This window comes from Bactrocera latifrons, unplaced genomic scaffold, assembly GCF_001853355.1.
Source record: "Bactrocera latifrons isolate USDA-ARS-PBARC rearing strain unplaced genomic scaffold, ASM185335v1 scaffold_126, whole genome shotgun sequence".
Lineage (NCBI taxonomy): Eukaryota > Metazoa > Arthropoda > Insecta > Diptera > Tephritidae > Bactrocera > Bactrocera latifrons.
In genome coordinates this window covers 442,261-460,875 of record NW_017534697.1, presented here as the reverse complement: position 1 = coordinate 460,875, position 18,615 = coordinate 442,261, and the positions used below count along the sequence as shown (strand labels likewise).

General features: G+C 36.0%; 2 protein-coding genes across 3 annotated transcripts; both read right to left on the bottom strand.

Annotated features, from left to right (window-relative positions):
- Positions 1 to 1,176: 1,176 nt before the first annotated feature.
- LOC108978671 (SH3KBP1-binding protein 1) lies at positions 1,177 to 4,647 on the bottom strand. 2 transcript variants are annotated; one of them, XR_001994128.1, is made up of 6 exons: positions 4,323 to 4,647; positions 2,923 to 4,202; positions 2,722 to 2,841; positions 2,519 to 2,658; positions 1,520 to 2,463; positions 1,177 to 1,443 (listed from the first exon to the last, which is right to left on the bottom strand). XR_001994128.1 is itself a non-coding variant. In XM_018949064.1 (5 exons), exons 1-5 carry the CDS (start codon positions 4,376 to 4,378, stop codon positions 1,624 to 1,626), a joined length of 2,436 nt encoding a protein of 811 aa, XP_018804609.1. In that variant the 5' UTR covers positions 4,379 to 4,647; the 3' UTR covers positions 1,177 to 1,623. The 2 variants fall into 2 exon arrangements, 1 of the variants encoding a protein (XP_018804609.1); XM_018949064.1 differs by having other exon boundaries at positions 1,177 to 2,463.
- Positions 4,648 to 6,955: 2,308 nt separating this feature from the next.
- LOC108978729 (F-box only protein 11) lies at positions 6,956 to 14,772 on the bottom strand. Its single transcript, XM_018949141.1, has 9 exons — positions 13,805 to 14,772; positions 13,230 to 13,751; positions 13,109 to 13,171; positions 12,131 to 13,026; positions 11,300 to 12,055; positions 10,951 to 11,131; positions 10,538 to 10,878; positions 9,213 to 9,946; positions 6,956 to 9,105 (listed from the first exon to the last, which is right to left on the bottom strand). Exons 1-9 carry the CDS (start codon positions 13,896 to 13,898, stop codon positions 8,976 to 8,978), a joined length of 3,717 nt encoding a protein of 1,238 aa, XP_018804686.1. The 5' UTR covers positions 13,899 to 14,772; the 3' UTR covers positions 6,956 to 8,975.
- Positions 14,773 to 18,615: the final 3,843 nt, after the last annotated feature.

Genomic DNA, 18,615 nt, shown 5'->3' with positions numbered 1-18,615 from the left:
ATACAACACGAACGCACTAAGATCTTCGAAGTAGATGTAACAGCAAAGCTGATGCCACTGCACTTTGCATTTGACACATTTATTTGTTATTTTAGTGCGAGTAAATGCCAGCAGTACATATCATTGAGTATGACGCCACTGTCTTTAAATTTTTTATACTCCTTTAAAAGACGACGAGGAAGAACCCTCTTCTAGCATTCAACAACAAATAAATCAAACTTTGCGCATTTCCAAATTATATTGATATAAACTCAGACGCTTGTATGTGCGTTAAATATCATGTCATACGTCCATCGGCGTAATCTTGAGCTGAAGCACAACCTGACAATATGTGCATATAAAAAATATATTTTTAATATTTCCACTCTTGCACACGGCTACAGAAGCATATTAAGATATATGTAAATCATTAAAATATGGCTTTATATACATATGTGCATATGTATGTTATTATTTCTTCATAGACAAATTAAATATTGTAAAAATCATTACGTGTCACATTTAATACAAAGGTATATTTCAATATATCTGTAGCATAAATATAACAACAGCCAAAATGTGAAATAAATTGCAACGGTAATACGGTACGCCAATCGCCGAGCGACAAGGCAAGGTGTGATTAATATTAAGATCTAAACAAATTAGTTTAGTACAATTATTGCAAATAATGCGACTTCAATTGAATGTTTTAAACATTCGCATTTAATAATTTGTGTATTTAAGAGCGGCTTACCAATGTAATACTTGAGTTTATAGCACAATTTATTATTCGTATCATTTTTAAGAAATGTCTGTTCTTTTATACTTTTGTATTGTTTATTGTTTTGTTTCCTTTAGTATTTGTGCAAATTAATATATTTAATTTGTATAGTTAATAAAACGTGTTTATACTTGGAAAAAAACATTATTTTATGAAAAATAATTTCTCGAAACAGCGCGTCACGCGAAGAAATATCTGAAATAAACGCACAGGCACCAACATTAAGATTTGATTGAAACCGGTACGAATGAACGTCAAATTCAAGGTCCCCGAAAATATTGGAGGAATGGGGGTTGCTTAATAATATTTGGGGAAATTTGCAACATGAAATCAAGTACTCGATAACAAAAAGGTGCTTTCGGTCTAAAAGTTTATTTATACATTTTTAATGTTTACAATTGTATATCCAATTTTATTTTGTATATGATGAGCATGCTTATATTTAAATGTAAGAAAGTAACATATATAAAAATTTGGTAATTGTATGCGTATATTTCGATATACATATTCAGACAAAAGCTTCGTAAACGAATAGAATGCATTTGCCTAAGGATATTTTATGAATGATCACCTTTAAAAATCACTTCAACAAAATATAAATATAATCATTTTAAAATATTGAGGAAAGGCGCCCCAAATTTATAGCGTATCTCCACCTTTCCGACGTCGTTGCCCAGTTGCTGCTGCAATATAACGTAACAAGCAAACATATTATATATAATCGAGCAGAGCATTATTTTCAACAATTTGAGAACATACTCTATTACTAGTATAAACATTAGGAAGGATGTGGCACGTCCAACCAACGCTACCTGTGCAACAGCAATAGCCACTGCTGGCAAAATACACGCGTCTTCCCCATTTCAATCAGCGGTGTTACTAATGCCTTGCGATACTGGCTGTAGTGGAGGAGAATATTGCTGTTGCTGTGGCTGTATTTGTTGTGACTGTTGTTGTTGCTGTGTTTGATGCTGTAGCGGCAAAAGTTGCGCAGTCAAATTGCAGGTAGGTTGCTGTGATTGAGCTTGGGGCTGTTGTTGTAGTGGTGTTTGTTGATGCTGATTGTGGAGCTGATTAAGCAGAGCTACATTGCTCGCCTTCATACGAGCTATTGCGGCGTTTGCCATGCCTCCAACCACCGATAGACACGGTGACATACAAGGTGTTGAGCTGAGGCTATTGCTGATTTCACATTGGTCAAGTAGGCGGAGAAGCTCGTGTGTGCCTGGTCCGCCAAAGGTATTCTGCTGTGGTTCACCTTTTGAAAATAACGCCAGCGCTGTTGTTAGATCCCACATTTGAATAACACCATTACAGTGCCCTGTCAAAATGAATCGTGACCCCATACGAGACGAGACTTCACACTCGTGCACACAGAAAGAAGTGATAGTTGAACTATCCACCGATTTTATAATGCAAACACGATCACCATTTGAAGCTAAACGTACATAAAGTTGATCCGTTTCGGGTACAACTTTTTGTACAAAGATCTGTTCATCATAGTCGCCGTAGGGACCAAAATCGTTGCCAGCTGCATAACTGTAATGTGAATCGGTAGCTTCGAGTGATACAATTTTAAAGGAGGCCTCTGGTGTCGATCCAGGTTGTGTAGACAGCATGCCACGGAAACGTGTTAAGGACCAAGTGCGTACGTGATGATATTCACTGCAAACGGATATTAGATATTTCTCCGAGAGGGTAACCTGTGAACAACTTCTGTGAACATAACTCAGTACAATCCAATTATGAAACGCATACCTTAGTTACGGGACTTTGATGTACAGTAAAGGTTTCAAATAAATGTGGACCGTGACCAGCAGTCTCCGGGTGTTGTACAATAATACGCACTGCACCCGATTTCGTTCCATATGCTATCTCTATCCAATTTCCACTTATACCTAAAACAGCATAAATTGTGAATATTATAACGTTCTGTCTTGATACGCAATTTAATCACTCACTGGACGTTTTTGGAGTAAGATATACGGAAATTGCTGTAATTGGGTCCAAGTTTGGATCCTTATACAGCTCAGTCACCAATAAGTCATTATCCTTCATACGAAGTGGAAACTTTTGCATATCTGAGAGTAAACAAAGTGTTTATAATTAAGGGAGTGTTTCTGAAATGCATGTAGTATACTTATCCAATCCAAACAAAGTACCTATATAATAAATTGAACCGTTGTTACAGCCAAGAAGTAAAAATGATCCAGCCGAGTCAAAAGACAACACTGGAACCAAATCCTGAATTTGCCAATGTTGTGTCATCGCGTGCCAAACGCCGATTTTACCAGACGATGACAAAGCAACTAATTGGCTGCCGATGAAAAATAAATACTCAACTCGTACATTTAAATTGAAAGTTCCGACATCGGTTTTATTGCCTCCCTCATGTATGCTCCAAAGTCGTATTTGACTACCATAGGATATGGCTACCATCTTGCTCGGAGTAGGTTCAGCTGTGGATGTATTCACTTTTGAGTTGACCGCCATACGTTCGATGGTTGCATCGATATGAGGCGAAGTGAACACTATTTGCCACCCACTGGAGTCCTTAACACGATAACAAGTTACGAAATGGGCATATGCTACTGCAATCCAGTTTTGATGAGCCTTAATTATTTGAACACGTAGTGGATCGACCCAGTTTGATGTCAATGTTGGGCTGAATACTAGGCCTACATCATTCCGTATTATCTTATTGAGGTCGGCAGATGAATTTCTAGAATGACGCATATAATCAAGAGATGCGGTACGCGAGTGGGTAGACGATGGAACTGCAGGACCCCAATTTCGAACTTCCCCGCCGACATTGACGTTTGGTCGTGCGCAACGCAAGTCCCAAGAAGAGTTCCGTGAATGCGATGACGAATGCCTACTCGATGTAGATGCTGTTTCTGGAACACGAACCATCGAACCGGGACGAGCATTAGCAATTGAAGTGGACATTACGCCACTTGAAGTTGACGGCAAGCAAGGTTCCATCTGGCCTGATGTGGCTGGTATATTATAAGAGCCGTTCGAAGATCTATAAGAAGGTAAATCGCTAACACCACCAGAACGGTCTTCCAGGACGACTGGACCTGTCGATGTTACTGCCGTATGAATTGAATCATTTGATGGCATCATTGGTGCTGGCAAATAACCATAAAAGAGTACATCGCCACAAGATGAATGATTCAAGTCTTCACAAAGCGCTAACCGCTTGACCAGCGGAGTAATGCCATAGTATTCCGATTCATGTCGTAATGCTCGGATTTCGCAATTTTTGATGTCAATATCCTTGGTTCGCAAATAGTTCAGAATGATGGAGAACAACGAAGGATCACGATCTATGAATATAGCACCAGTTTCATCGCGTAAACTAGATATGCGTCCACTTAGCAGCGCTGTGAAAAATGTATCTGGTATCCACGTCAGCGTTTGACGTGATGTAGAAAATCTGCAATGTACCATGAAGATTACAAAAATAAAGTTTAACACACAACAAATAACAAATGTATACTGAATTTGTCTCTATTGGACAATTGTTAGTTTAACCAACAGATAATCATAGTTTTACCGCTGTCCTCCAACATTCAAATTTATCAGGTCGCCATTATGTTGAAGGTAGGCCATTGTAATGTTGGTACCGCCTAAATAGAATGGCTGGTGCTGCTGCAACAGTTATGTTTTTGTTGCACCTATCAGTATAACTATATCTCTCACTACACTTGTCCAAATTTTATACTACAAAATTAATCCAGAATCGTCCTGGTACCACCAAATTAACTTTTTAGTTCTGATATGTATGCAAGTATATTCAGCCTTGAATTTTCAAGTTAAAATTACTTATGGAATGCAGAGAAAAATTATGCTGCGAAAGTGAATAGTGTTGACGTTTTTGAGTTCTTTCTGCCGCAATGTTGCCAGAGCACAAAAAGGGAAGTTTTGTGTACATGTACACACTGAAATTAAATTAGACTCATTGCATCCAATCCCAGCTGTTAAAAATAAAAATTTTAAAAATAAATATTTCAAAGCCGAGATTTCCAATAACGAAACAGATTTACACTAAAACTTAAAAAAATAAAAAAATTTTCGTAAACAGTAATCTGCGTAAAACTTTAAATGTTGTTTGTCAACGTTTTTATTAAATCCACAATCCTCACAACTGTTATTTATTGACGTTGCGTTTGTACGATGACCGGAAATATAATTCATGCATTGCAATTAATGTCCGGTTCTACAGGGAGCCTGAAACGACAGAACACCTGCTAATTGATTGCATTGCAGTCTGCAGACGCAGGTCGAAGGCTCTCCATGTTTCCAAATAGGGATCACATCGCTTCGCTAGCACTCAACAGTATATTGGACTTTATCAATATGCTGAGATGGTGATTTAGTAGAGGGCACAATATGCCTAAGATCACGGAGCATTCTTCGTCTCTCTATCTAATCTAATGTCCAAACTGAATTAAAATTACGGACTCAAAGCTAAAATTCCATGATACCAAGAAATGTAGATATTTTTTATTAAATATTATTTGAAAAAAATTCTTTCGCCATATTTCAATTTTTTTGAAACTTTTCTCGTAACTTCTAGCCATGATGTTATTAGAAAAAAAAACTCATTTTTCATTGGTTTTAAGTAAACTTTAATGTTAAAGTATTATATCTATGTATATTCCATAAAGTTAATACGTAATTACGTACAAATGTATATATATTTATATAATATATTATATATGTATGTTATTTGTTTCTTCAAACACTTATATAATTATAATGTTACTGTCGGTGATTCATTGCTAAACCAATTGCTTACTCCTCTCATTTCATTACCAAAATATAATGCCTCGATCCGATCAGTCATTTATTGAGGACACCATTTGAATCTACTGACAGGAGCATTTGTTCCGTGGGACAAAAATGTAAAAGGATTTTGTCTTCGTTGATAATTCGCTCTTCCAAATTAGTTTTTCTCTGTTGCCATACTTTTTATTTCACGTCCTATCAATGTTAATCACAATTAATCATCTTGCACTGCAATTAGAGCATTTCTTCCACGCAATAGCAAGAGAAAGAATATTTCAGTATAAAACAAACTAGGTCGGTTTCCAAATCTAATTGAATTTCATATATTTCTTGTAAACGGGACATACTAGTAAAGAGCTCTTTCGCCTTTCTTGCAAATATCAAAAGATGAGAAACTAACACAATGTATAATATTATATCGCTAAAAAAGCAGGAAAATTAGTTAAGGGGGAAAAACAAAAAAACACAAAAACAAACAATATGAGCATGTTTATACTTGTTTCCTATGAGTCATTACGTCTCAAATGAATCAGTCTCATCGTTCTCATGTAAGTGAGCCCGACGCTACCAGAACTCCAAAAATATTGGAAGAATATGTACTCTATGTCATTACAACAGCAACAAGGATCAGTCTCACAATATCTAAAACCCTTTTAAACTATGGCAGGCGCTCTTATTCTGGCGAAAATACGACTGACTTCTCTTAACAAGCAGATTACTTCTGTCTACCATAGCTACGGACGATGGCCCTCACGTAGAGAAGCTATTTATATATTTTTAAACTTTAAATCGGCGGAAATTTGAAGCCAGTGGTTATGGTGGTATTGCTCCCAACAATTGCTCTACGGCTCCGTCCCTTTTCTAATACATCTATTACCTTGAATAGTATTTTGTTATGGAACTCACACTTTCGAATGATAGCTTTCCAATGAAAGAAATACTACTATATTTAGACAGTTTGTTTACAAGCAAAGATGTTGTTCACAGATTCGATAAAAGTTCATATCACATACATACGTTCATATGTATATGGGATTTTCTTGGTGTATGAAACTATTATGCATGCAGCCTTTGGATATTTTTGTACGTATAATTATGATACAGAATGGCGTTTTCATACATATCAGCTTATTCTACTACTACTCTATTTAACTTTACTTAAGTCCTAAATGACACACTGGAGCATATAAATCATTTTAATATAGAATTTACATTCGGTATGAAAAATCAAATGAAAGGCATATGTTTAAGGATACACATAAAATGTGTTTTTAGTTATAAAACATTTCAACAAAAATACAAACAATTAAAAAATGTGTATATAAAAATAGTGATGATAACATTACAGACATGTAGTCACTTTTCATTACATATCAAAGGTAATATTATTGTGTCTTATCTGGCACACGTACATACATATATGTATTCTTAATTAATTACTTTGACTATAACTATAGCTGGGGCAGAGTAAAAAATATTTATAATTTCATTGAAAGTTTTCTGGCACACAGCGTTTACGCTGCTAAGCCCCGGGAATAACGTTATATTGCTCATTGCTTATTTATGCATATGCAAATAAGTATGTTTACTCGTTACAATTGTGCAGAGCCGCGTTTTGAATATCCATACAATATGTTCTATAATATATATGTATATATAATGTATAAAATTTTTGATTTCGCAAAATTGAAAATTATTGTAATACTTAGAAATTGCTTCACATACACTACATCTACTACACATTAAATATGTGGATATCTACTGGACGAAACTGAGGTTCAAATGAAACAAAATAACACCTTTCTTCTATGAAAAACGTAATATTGAATGCAAGTAGTGCGATAATGCGTATACCGTTAATATATAGACAAATATCTTATATAACTTAATAACTAGTGTAAGATCATTGTACATACATTTGATTGCATGAACGGACATTTTCTTTGCTAAACATATGTATGTATTTGATGTATCCTTCATGAGATGTCAATTTACATGCTTATTACTTTTAAGAGATTGTTGGCATTCTTTTTGTTACGAAAAGTTGTATTTGCAAACAATTTGCGAAAAGTTCACTGGATTTATGTAATATTATACATTTAATGCTTTGATAGTCGTCTAAGAATTCATATTGTATAGCCTAAATGTTTCAATTAAAAATATAAGCATTGTATAGGTATATATTAAAAATTTTAAATAGAACAATCGACAAGTTTTTTAATCATAAATTATCAAATGTGTACGAAAGCTGTCGTAATGTTACAATATGCATGTGAGTGTGTGTTTTGGATATACAACTAGTTGATTGTGTGTTTTTGCTCTAGACGAATGCCGGACCAAAGATGAATATGAATTACTTCTATTATAACCGTTATAGTAACCTAAATATTGATCACTTAATTGTCTCTAATTGCACATTCCTTGATTTCCAAAGCGCGGATTAAATTTTTAGATATAGGTTGGAATTGTTTCCAGTGTTTCTACATTACTTGTAATATACAATCTATACAATTTGTACAATGAAATTGTAACTAAATTAGAAAACATTCTATACTTAAGTGTTTCTTATATTTACGAAAACATACACCAAAAAAGATGGCTCGTTCCAAAATGGGCGATCAATATACTCAAAATGTAAAATTAGTGAAATTAAACGAGCACTTAATATATTTAAAAGAGTTTACCTTTACGACTGATTTAATTGCCTATTTATTAAACACAAGAAGGTGTATGAAACAATATAGGAAACACGTAAAAAAGGGATTCGAGTTTTTGCTTAACTAAACTTCATTGTTCTTATTTCATATTATTAGTAAGTTTGTAAATTTAATTCAATTGACACTCATTGAATCGATATAAAGATGTATACTACCGTACCGAGCAGGATTACTTAGGGATACGGAGTGCGCCAACTTTTATGTCAGTATGAAAAAGTGGAATTCGAAATTAAAAACGCAACCAAATGGTGAGACCAGTCAATATCTAGAACCCTTTTTGCAGCTGTTACATCGCTCCTCACAACTTCCTTCAAGAAATCAGCCTGTATAAGCCCTTCGAACGATTGCTTGACCTATACCAACCATCCGATTCGATATCTCTATTAGCTTCAATCTCTAGCTCAACAAATTTGAGGTTAGTAGAACATGGCTCGAAAACTCAATTATCAAGGTATACTATACTATATTTTTTAAATGATTATATACCGACATAAAAGACTGCACACCCTGTAACATTTTCGAATATTAGCTTTTTCAATCAACGTCAATAGGGTCGAATGGCCTATTGGATTAAAAGTCAAGAAATGGCATCCGACTTTCTTATACTCTCTTACTAGATCGTTAATTCGAATCAATCTTCATTTTTTTCAGTCCAGTTCATTTATATTAGATTATTGATATTTATTAATTGTTGAAAGATATTAATTCACCATAAGAGTATGAGATTCCATCGGGGCAGCTGAATCATAGAGAGTATCCGTATCCTGAGTGGGTTCGCCTTGCAACTGACACTGATTTGAAAGCGTACCAGCACCGCAATCACAAAAAAAGCTGAATAGTTAAAAATTAAATGTTTGCAATTAATTACAATAATAAATAAACACATATATACATACAAGTTAGCACTAACTATTTGAGTGCTTTCCATTTGAACTTACCGGTCATGTCGTATAAACTCCACATCATGGCCTGCGTGACAATTCTTAATACAATTGACACAAATCGCATTGCGGTCAGTGGTATTACATGTTTGACAACGATAGAAGTCGTGCATTGGAAATGATGTATAACTGCTAATTTTGTACAGACACTGTCCTCCGGAGACTGCCTTTTCGACTTCGTCTTCGTTGTTAAATATATTATTGCCGCGTATAATGGGCTGAACACCGCTCGCTAGGCATAATCCACCGAATTTATTTTTAAATATTTGATTATGCTCTAATGTCGCAGTTGCATTGTTGGTGATTTCGACACCAGCTGCTTGACCATCGTAAATACGATTGCGTCTCAGAATTGGATGAGATTGGGTGGAGATGAGAACACCAGCCTGAGTATTACGGAAGATGTCGTTCTCTTCAAGGATACCTTTGCCACCATTAAAAATACAAATACCGCCATCGCGTCCGTCATATATCTTATTGCGTTTCAATGTCGGATTTGAATCAGTTTTTATCCACACCCCAGCCATTGCATTATCAAATATTTCATTTTGCTCTAATAAACCGAGTCCACCATTGTAAACTAATACACCACCGTTTTGTCCACCCCAAATTTTGTTTCCACGTATAACGGGATTGCTGCCAGTACGTATTTGTACACCCGAGTACAGGTGATTGAAGATGTCGTTGTCCTCAAGTTTTCCATGACCATTATCATAGAAATATACACCCACCTACAACAAGACAGGTTATGAATTAAGCCGATTTCGATTCCGCCGAGGTTCCAAAGGACAACACAGTAAATTTAGTATTCTGAGCTATATTCTTTCACATTTCCACTGATTATACATGGAATACATGGATAAACGGAAGTACTTCAATTTTGCCGCCGTGTTTTGTTTAACCTGATCTGTATTCATTAGTATTATAATAAATTTGAAGTATTCAGTTTTAAAAATGAAAGAGAACAGAAAAAACGTAACTTCGATTGCCAAGTAGCTATGAAACCCTACAAAAGTTGTTCACACAAGGATTCGACTTAGGTCGTTAAATATGTATGGCTTCCAAATCTTAAAAATTGAACGACTACTTTTTTGACAACAGTGAACGAACATAGAAATGACGATTCGAATACAGTAACTATATATCTGTTGTCTTGTTTCGATATATCTAATTAAATGTGATAACATATATATATCTGGAAATTTGCCGCAAATTTCATCATTTAGAGGTTAACGCTATATGGTATAAATTATTCATATTATAGTTTACCATTTAAAAAGGCATGCATGGTAATACACTATTTACTAAACTAGCTTACTCACCTGTTTTCCAGAATGTATGCGATTTCGGCGCAAAACTGGAGTACTGCCTGTTGTTATCCAAACACCTGCCAGAGTGTTGGAATACACTTCGTTTTCTTCAATAAGACCTTGACCCTTTTCATGTACATATATACCCCCATGTTGGCCGTGATGGATTTTATTATGACGCACTATCGGATCACTATTCGTTCGTATCTGTATACCAGCCAAAGCATTTCCATATATATTATTATGCTCGATGAGCCCACGACCTTCTCCAAATATGTATACACCTCCTTGATGTCCATTATATATTTCATTCTTGCGTATAGTGGGATTACTATTTGAAGTTATCCAGACGCCTAATTTAAAATAAAACCATATTTATATGAATGATATATAAGATCCATGCCCCCATAGATTATTTTGTTTACCTGCAAAATTATTTGAATGTATGCGATTCTCAATAAACTGCCCCAAACCATTCTCGTGCACATAAATTCCGCCGGTTTGCCCATGATGAATCTCACATTTGACTACAGTAGGGTTTGCACCTGCTTTGACTTCAAAACCCGCAATGCGATTATTATGTATATCGTTTTTCTCAAAGTAACCCTTTAAGGAAATTCGATAAGTATTTATGAAATATCATTATAATAATTTTGTGAGTTTAGTGAAATTTTTATACAAGCGTAACATATTATATGTACAATGACTGGAATTCAGTTATGTATGAAAAGCTTCGATTGTGTGCATTTGTTCACAATTCTATTTTATACTCACCATTCCATTTTCAAATGTAAATATGCCTACATCGCGCCCATGATGAATGTGATTCTCGCGCATAATAGGACTGGCAAAGTTCTTCACCCATATTCCGGCCAAAGCATTGCGACTTATTTCATTGTGCTCATAAGTTCCTTGAGCGTAGTCCGTTACATAAAGACCAACGTTCTCACAATCGCTTATATCGCAATTGCGTATGACAGGATTAGCATAAACACCACTAACACAAACAGCTGCGCCCACAACCGATGAGCTGCGTATAATGCAGTTATCTACTGTTGGTGAGCAATTCTCTCCAATATCCAAACAATAATGTTTATGATGAGACACCGTGGATGTGACATCAGGAGAGAACTTCAGCGTCAAATAGCCAACATAAGCATATTTGGCACCTTCTACAAACATCATAGTGGAACCCGCTTCGCGTTCTAATATGACGGATTCGGCCACATTTCCAGATGCTGCACCAATCAAAGCTACATCCGTTTCTATATATAAATACTCGCCTTTGTAATGACCAGCATGTAGGAAGATAAGTGGCCCCGGATGATCGGCGGGTTGTATATTTTCTTCATACATGTTCGCTACTGCACTAACATTACTACCACAATTGCTTGAATTAGCAATACTTCCAGATGCATTTGAACTGCTTGAACTAGCGATGGCCGCAGCTGCGGCACGTTCTTCCGGATAGTCCAACGCTCCTTGTATTGTATTGAAGAATAATATACTACGGCCGGAGTACTTTTTATCCTACAAAAGTAAGGTTACAAAATTAACAAATTATAAACAATCTTAAGAGAAAATTTGCAAAAAAAATATTAATACCTGAAAACCTGCCCGAACGTGTACGCCACGGTAAAGTTGTCGGAAACTCTCTTTCCATGGATTGGTAAACTCAGATTCTTCTGGTTTTTCAAAGACGAATTTACATAGTTCAGAATTAAATAGTGGCATATCATATTCGAACACGGACTGATACAATCGTTTCCACAATTCAGTATCGTTAGCGATAGTGTTAAAACGTTTACAAACAAGTGATAACCGACACAAATCCTGCTCTAGAAGATACGAAAATATTGCGAGCAGAACTTCGTCGGGCATTTCGTATTGTAAGTATTGAGCTGCAGTTGGACCTGCTAGCATGCTGCTGCCTGTACAGGCAGCCATGCAGGGCACTTCTGCAGTTTGTGCATACAAACGTCGTGATCGTTTGCGAGCTGGTAACATAAAATTATTGTCTTCAATTCCGCCAATCGGAAGATCACTGCAATGCTGTTGTGGTATTGAACTGTGCACTGTAGGCGATGGGCCTAATGGTGCACCGGTAGTAGTTGAATTTACAGGAAAAGTGGCACTAGTTAATGGCGTATGCACAATTGCTGATGATGAGGATGATGATGATGGCATAACAGAGATGGAAGCGGGGTTGCAACTTCCTCCCAGATGAGGCGGTGAGCCACAGGAAACTGATTGCGAGCTGCTATTGTTGGGGTTTGGAGCTGCAATATTGCTGCTACTGGCTGTAGAAACTATTGCAGGAGGAGATGAAAGAATAGCAGATGTGCTGGTGTTACACCAATGCTCATGACCATTAGCAGGCATCTTGCGACGAAGATCATATGGTGATTGATGTGTACTATTGTTCGCAGACGCAGAAGTAGATGCAGTTACATTTGATAACGAGTTGCACAATACCGAATTTGAATAATGTGAATTACAATCTGCAAGTATTAATAAAAAAAATATATAATCAGTTAATCTTTCCCACTAAATTTAATTATTTTGAATTATTTTGGTACTTACTGCTTGTATGATTTACAATACTAGAAGTACTGGTACTATTATGATTTGAACTACTTGACGGACCTAAGTTAAAAATACACTTCAATAAGGTTCAACATTTATGTTTTACAATAATTATTACCTGGACAAGGACTACTCGATCCAGAATCCATCGGGTGACTTCCCACAAAACCTCCTCCTCCATTAAAACCTGACGATACTATTATATTATTAGAACAAGAAGCTCCAAGCAAGTTTTTTGAGTTGGCTACACCAAATGAGCAAGGACCTAAAATACCGCTAGACGTAGAAGGCCCTGAACTTGATGATTGTGAACAGGATGCCCCAGAGACATCCACAAACATTTCTGATGAAACTGCACCAGCAGCTGTTGATGCTGCTGCTGCTGCTGACGATGTGCTCACTACAATTGCAGCTGATTGCGATGACGTATCACCAGAAGAACACGATGCGACTGATGATGTCGAATGAGGATTTGTTTGAATTGCTGATGAGTCTTGTGGAGCAGGCGAAATATTTGAATTTGTAATATGGTCATTATTTTGAAGGGGAGATGCACCGGCGTTAGAACTGGAATTTGCTCCAGAATGTGAGGCAGAACTTGGTCCCGGAATGTTTTGTTGCATAGGATCCATTATGTTACCTAAAAGAAAACATTATATTATTTTTTTCCTTTAGTTTCATTTCACTACTAACCGGATGGACGATTTGGTAAAGCTATGCGATTGACACCTTTTCGACGGGAGCGGCGCACGTATGAACGTGACGATGTAAAGGAAGCGCTGGGCATTTTTCTTTTATAAATTATGTTATTAATTTTGAATTGGTAATAAAAGTTGTTATAATGTTATTTTCAAATATTAACTATGTAATTAATAAACAAGTTACAAATAAATAAGTGAACTTATGCAAATACATTAACCCAAGACGAATTTTCTTTGTTTGAGTTTACTTATGTATATTACTTTTTGTACACTACATTCGTTTCATTCTACATATAGCACATTTTTATTTATTTTTAATAAGTCCTTTAGTAATCCACATTATTTTAAGCCACTGCCGATTTCTCAGTTTATCCTTAAAAATTGCGGCCGAGTAAAAGGGAAAGGGTTTACACCAGCTCGATTAGAACGCCATTTTCGCCAATCGCAGTCGCCTTTCCTACTTGGATTTTTTAGCTGACAGCAGTGACTGTTAATTCCACTTCCACTTTTTCGTCTTTATTGTATATTACCACCATCGATACCTTCGCTTTTGTTTTCGTTTTAATAGACATTGAATTTTACGCTGTACCCCGGCCAAACACTTATTGAAGTAGTACAACCATATTCAAGCTGATGGATTTGCATCCATTTCTTTCGTACTAATATATATACTATTGAAGCTAGTTCGCCTCTGTACAGGATTTTTCAATCGGTTTTCCCTACAAGCTTGGTAAAATTTATATTGACCTCTGAAACATAAATTCGTTCCACATTTTTATATTTTATACAATGCGCAATCTTCACTAATGTTTTTAAAATTACTATAACAAAAATTACAGTACAGTTTAGTTAGTTCTTATCCCTTAAAATAGTTTTATTTTTAGTTTAATTGGCACAGAAAAATTTTACACACAAGTATTTTGTCCGTACACGAGCTGAGAGAGAGGCGGTTCTCTTTGAAAACGGTATACAACATTGAACTGTCACAACAGATGTGCTTGTCAACGATCTGAGATTGCCTACACTATATGAAAATGTATTAAACCGTTTCATCGTGATAACAATGGTATTTTAGAAGAAATGGTATTGAATTTGATCGCATTTTTTTTAAGTTTTGCTTTATTGTAAATTTATCCCAGCAAGCCCACTAACCGCTACACTACTAGTTAACTACCCAATAACACTACCAGAAGTTCCTGTTTAATATTTAACAAGTTTCTTTCAAATTCATTCAATGTTTTGGAGTATAGGTTTGCTCACTGGGGTTGGATTGAACAACAACACCTCGAAAACGACCATCGTTTTGTTTACTAGGCGTAGGGCCCTGTTCGAGCCATTCCCTTGGCGGCAGAGAGATGACCGATGTGGCAAAATATACGGGTTCTACTCTGGATTCCTCTCACCGGTGGAAGCAGCATGTGGATCTGGCCGTAGTCGAGACTACCAAAGCACTTATGGTATACAATCGACTTGCCGGGAAATCCCATAGCTACAAGCCACGGGATGAGCAGAAATCCGGGTGACCATCTGTCTCTCTGTCCGTTTTAAAAAATAATTAAAATATCTTGATGATACTTCGTATAATAAGAAGTTTGGAATTGTAGAAGGGCGTAATCGGGCCACTATTATTGACGTCTGTGGTTTGAAAATTTTTGACAAGTGGGCGTGGCTCCGCCATAATAAGTGTAATGTATATAACTTTCAAACCAATGCAGTTATATCACCCAAATATAAACAGAACTAATATTTTCGGCCTTTTTTACGAAAGTGTGAAAACAGGTGTAATGTGTACCTGTAAGTAGGTAATATCTCAGGCCACTCACCATATAACGGCTTTGTTAAAAATTGCTACAAGTGCAAAAAATCAATTATACACTTGAGATAGTGTAAAATTTTGACAATGGGAGTGTCACCGCCCACATTTATGTGAAAATCCATATCTCAGAACATACTCGACCGATACCAACTAAATTTTGTATATAACACACACCAAAGTGTATGAAATCGGACTACAACCACGCCCACATAATTCAATATTACGTCCGATACTTTTGGACTCGAGAATCCAGATAAAGTACCAATTAAAATAACGAAATAAAACTTTGCATGAGATATATAATTGGAATCCAGAGAGAAACCATTTGTGCCAATAATTAAATCGGGTCAATACTTCCCTTTCTATACCTCATATAAACATTTCTCAATTTCCGGGTGACGTTATCCCGCCTAGATATGCTAACACATATCTATCTTTTAGCTTTTATTGTAATCCACTAACGGTTTCATCAAACAATGAGGTTTACTTAACTCATCTGGAAGAAGATCTGATCATTGAAAGTTGCAAGAGGTCTTCTGTTACATCCGAATTTATGCCTACATTAGATAGATAGATAGATAAATAATTGAGGAATGCACTGCGACCTTAGGTCTATTGTACCCACACCTAACTCACAGGGTCTCGCTTAGCCCCAGCATATTGATGAAGTCCAGTATTCTGCTGGGTGCTAGCGAGGCGATGTGATCCCTATCCGGAAACATGGCTCCAAGGGCCTTCGACCTGCGCCTACAGACTGCAATGCAGTYGATTARCAGGTGCTCCGGGGTTTCAGGGTCCTTGTCGCAAAACYGACAGTTTGCGCAAGATGATAGACCCATACTGAATAGATGCCTTTTCAGCTTGCATGCCTACATTACTAGTTATATCTATTTAGCTATTTTTAATTTATTATTATTAGTGCATCAATTTGTATAAGCATTAAGCGTTGAACACATAGCGGGACAGTGAAATAAATGTCGATTCATTTGTTTTAAATTATCAATTGTTATTACAAATGTTATATCAGAGATATTTTATGCTTTTGTTTGTAAAATAACGTTACTTGTTAGAGGCTTGAATAACTTTTCAGTTTACTTAGTGATGGCAACACTACAGTGTCGTCCGTAAAATTAGAAATGGTTTTAATTTAGCGACAACGACAACTGGGAGTTATCTATGTGTGTGATGTATTAGACATCGTGGGTCAATTAATCCACCGTCAAAATCTACTTTTTCAACGATTAGCTTTGCCGCCATTTTTATTCATGTGAGGAACATAATGCTCGCGACAGACTGCAGCAGCACGACAGTGAACTGAAAACGGCGTTGTGAATCCTACTACATGAACGTTTGTGAGAGGGCAGCAACATAACACTGGCCGGCATGTACACAAAACAGCACAGTTGTAAATTTTGCATTACACAATTTCGTTGTGGCCATACTAATACCTCGCACTTCAATGAAATTTTATAGCAAATTATAAGTAAATAGGTAAATTTATTTGTTTTAAATTATCAATTGTTATTATAAATGATGTAACAGAGCTATTTTATGCTTTTATTTGTAAAACAACGTCGGGTTTGTTAGAGCTTTGAGTAATATTACATTTTATATATTAGTGGCATCACCACTCTACCTCATCTCTCTATCTTCCATTCTACTGTCAACTCTACTGTCGTTGGGAAATGTAGGATAAAATTGAAGTTAGCGAGAACGACAACTGTCGGCCTGCAGTCGTGCAGTCGTGCAGCTGTCAAAATAGGTCCATCCTTAAGAACGTGTGTATTTTAATATTTGACAGATGTCGTTTGCAGTCTGTCGCGAGCATTGTATTCCACACATCAAGTATACGCAATACCAAGGCTATGGGCATGAGGAATTTTTGACGGTAATTTGCCACTGCCGCTTTATTTACACTCTTCATCGGAATTTGTCATATGTTCACAATGGTATAATTTGTCTGTAATTTGTAACCCAGACCTTACACGACCAATAAATTGCTTTTAAGTTGCAATACATTCACACTTTTCTACTGCCACAATCCCCCTGCAAGACAGACATTTGTTAGCAAACAAGTAAGCGACTTGTTATTGTTCACTTTTGCGTACATTAAACTATAGGGATATTCTCTTGCTCTTGCAAACCCCTGCCCAGTGCACGAATTGTAGAATTTTCCACTTGATGCAACGGCACAACAACAAACGCACGCAGAAAATTATTTGCATTGGCTGTAACATATCTCAAACCAAAACACATATTTATTTTCCTGCAATGACACGTAAAAATATAATTGCAACCCTATTTTACATAAAAACATATTTTGACGTTAAATTGTTGAGGAAGGTAAATTTTAAATAGATTTGTAATTTCTATTTAAATTATAAAGATTTGTTACAGTTTTTTGTTAAAAATGAATGCAGAAGGTGCGCTAATTCACAATAGTAATGCTCAATAGTCATTCCCAATAAATTGACCGAATCAGCCGTTCATATATCACTATATTCTGCAATGGGTGCTCTCTTGACCTTTCATATTTCGGTATTGGATTTTTGCATTTTGTGTCATCATGCAATCTTCCAAGAGCAAGAAAATCCCCGTATTTGTCCAGTAATGTCCAGTCGTTTTTAGAAAATTTACTTCAATAATTTTATTTCGTTTCTTCCGTAGATTCGTGTGATGTTGGTGTTCTTTGCAGAACCATTTTCCATTGGCTTCATCATCTATTATAAAGTCCTGTTAAAATTTGGTTGTGTTGTATTTCCAAACCAAATGACAATTTATAGAACGGATAACAAATTAACCGCAAACCAATTGATCGGTCATTGGTTTCTTGTATAGAATATTTAATTTGCGAAATTTTAATATCTTGTTCAAGGTAAAATTTTGTATGCAAAAATAATTAAATAGGTAAATTAAATTTTAGATTGTTGTTACAAATGATATAACAGAGCTTTTATGCTTTTATTGGTAAAATAACGTCAGGTTTG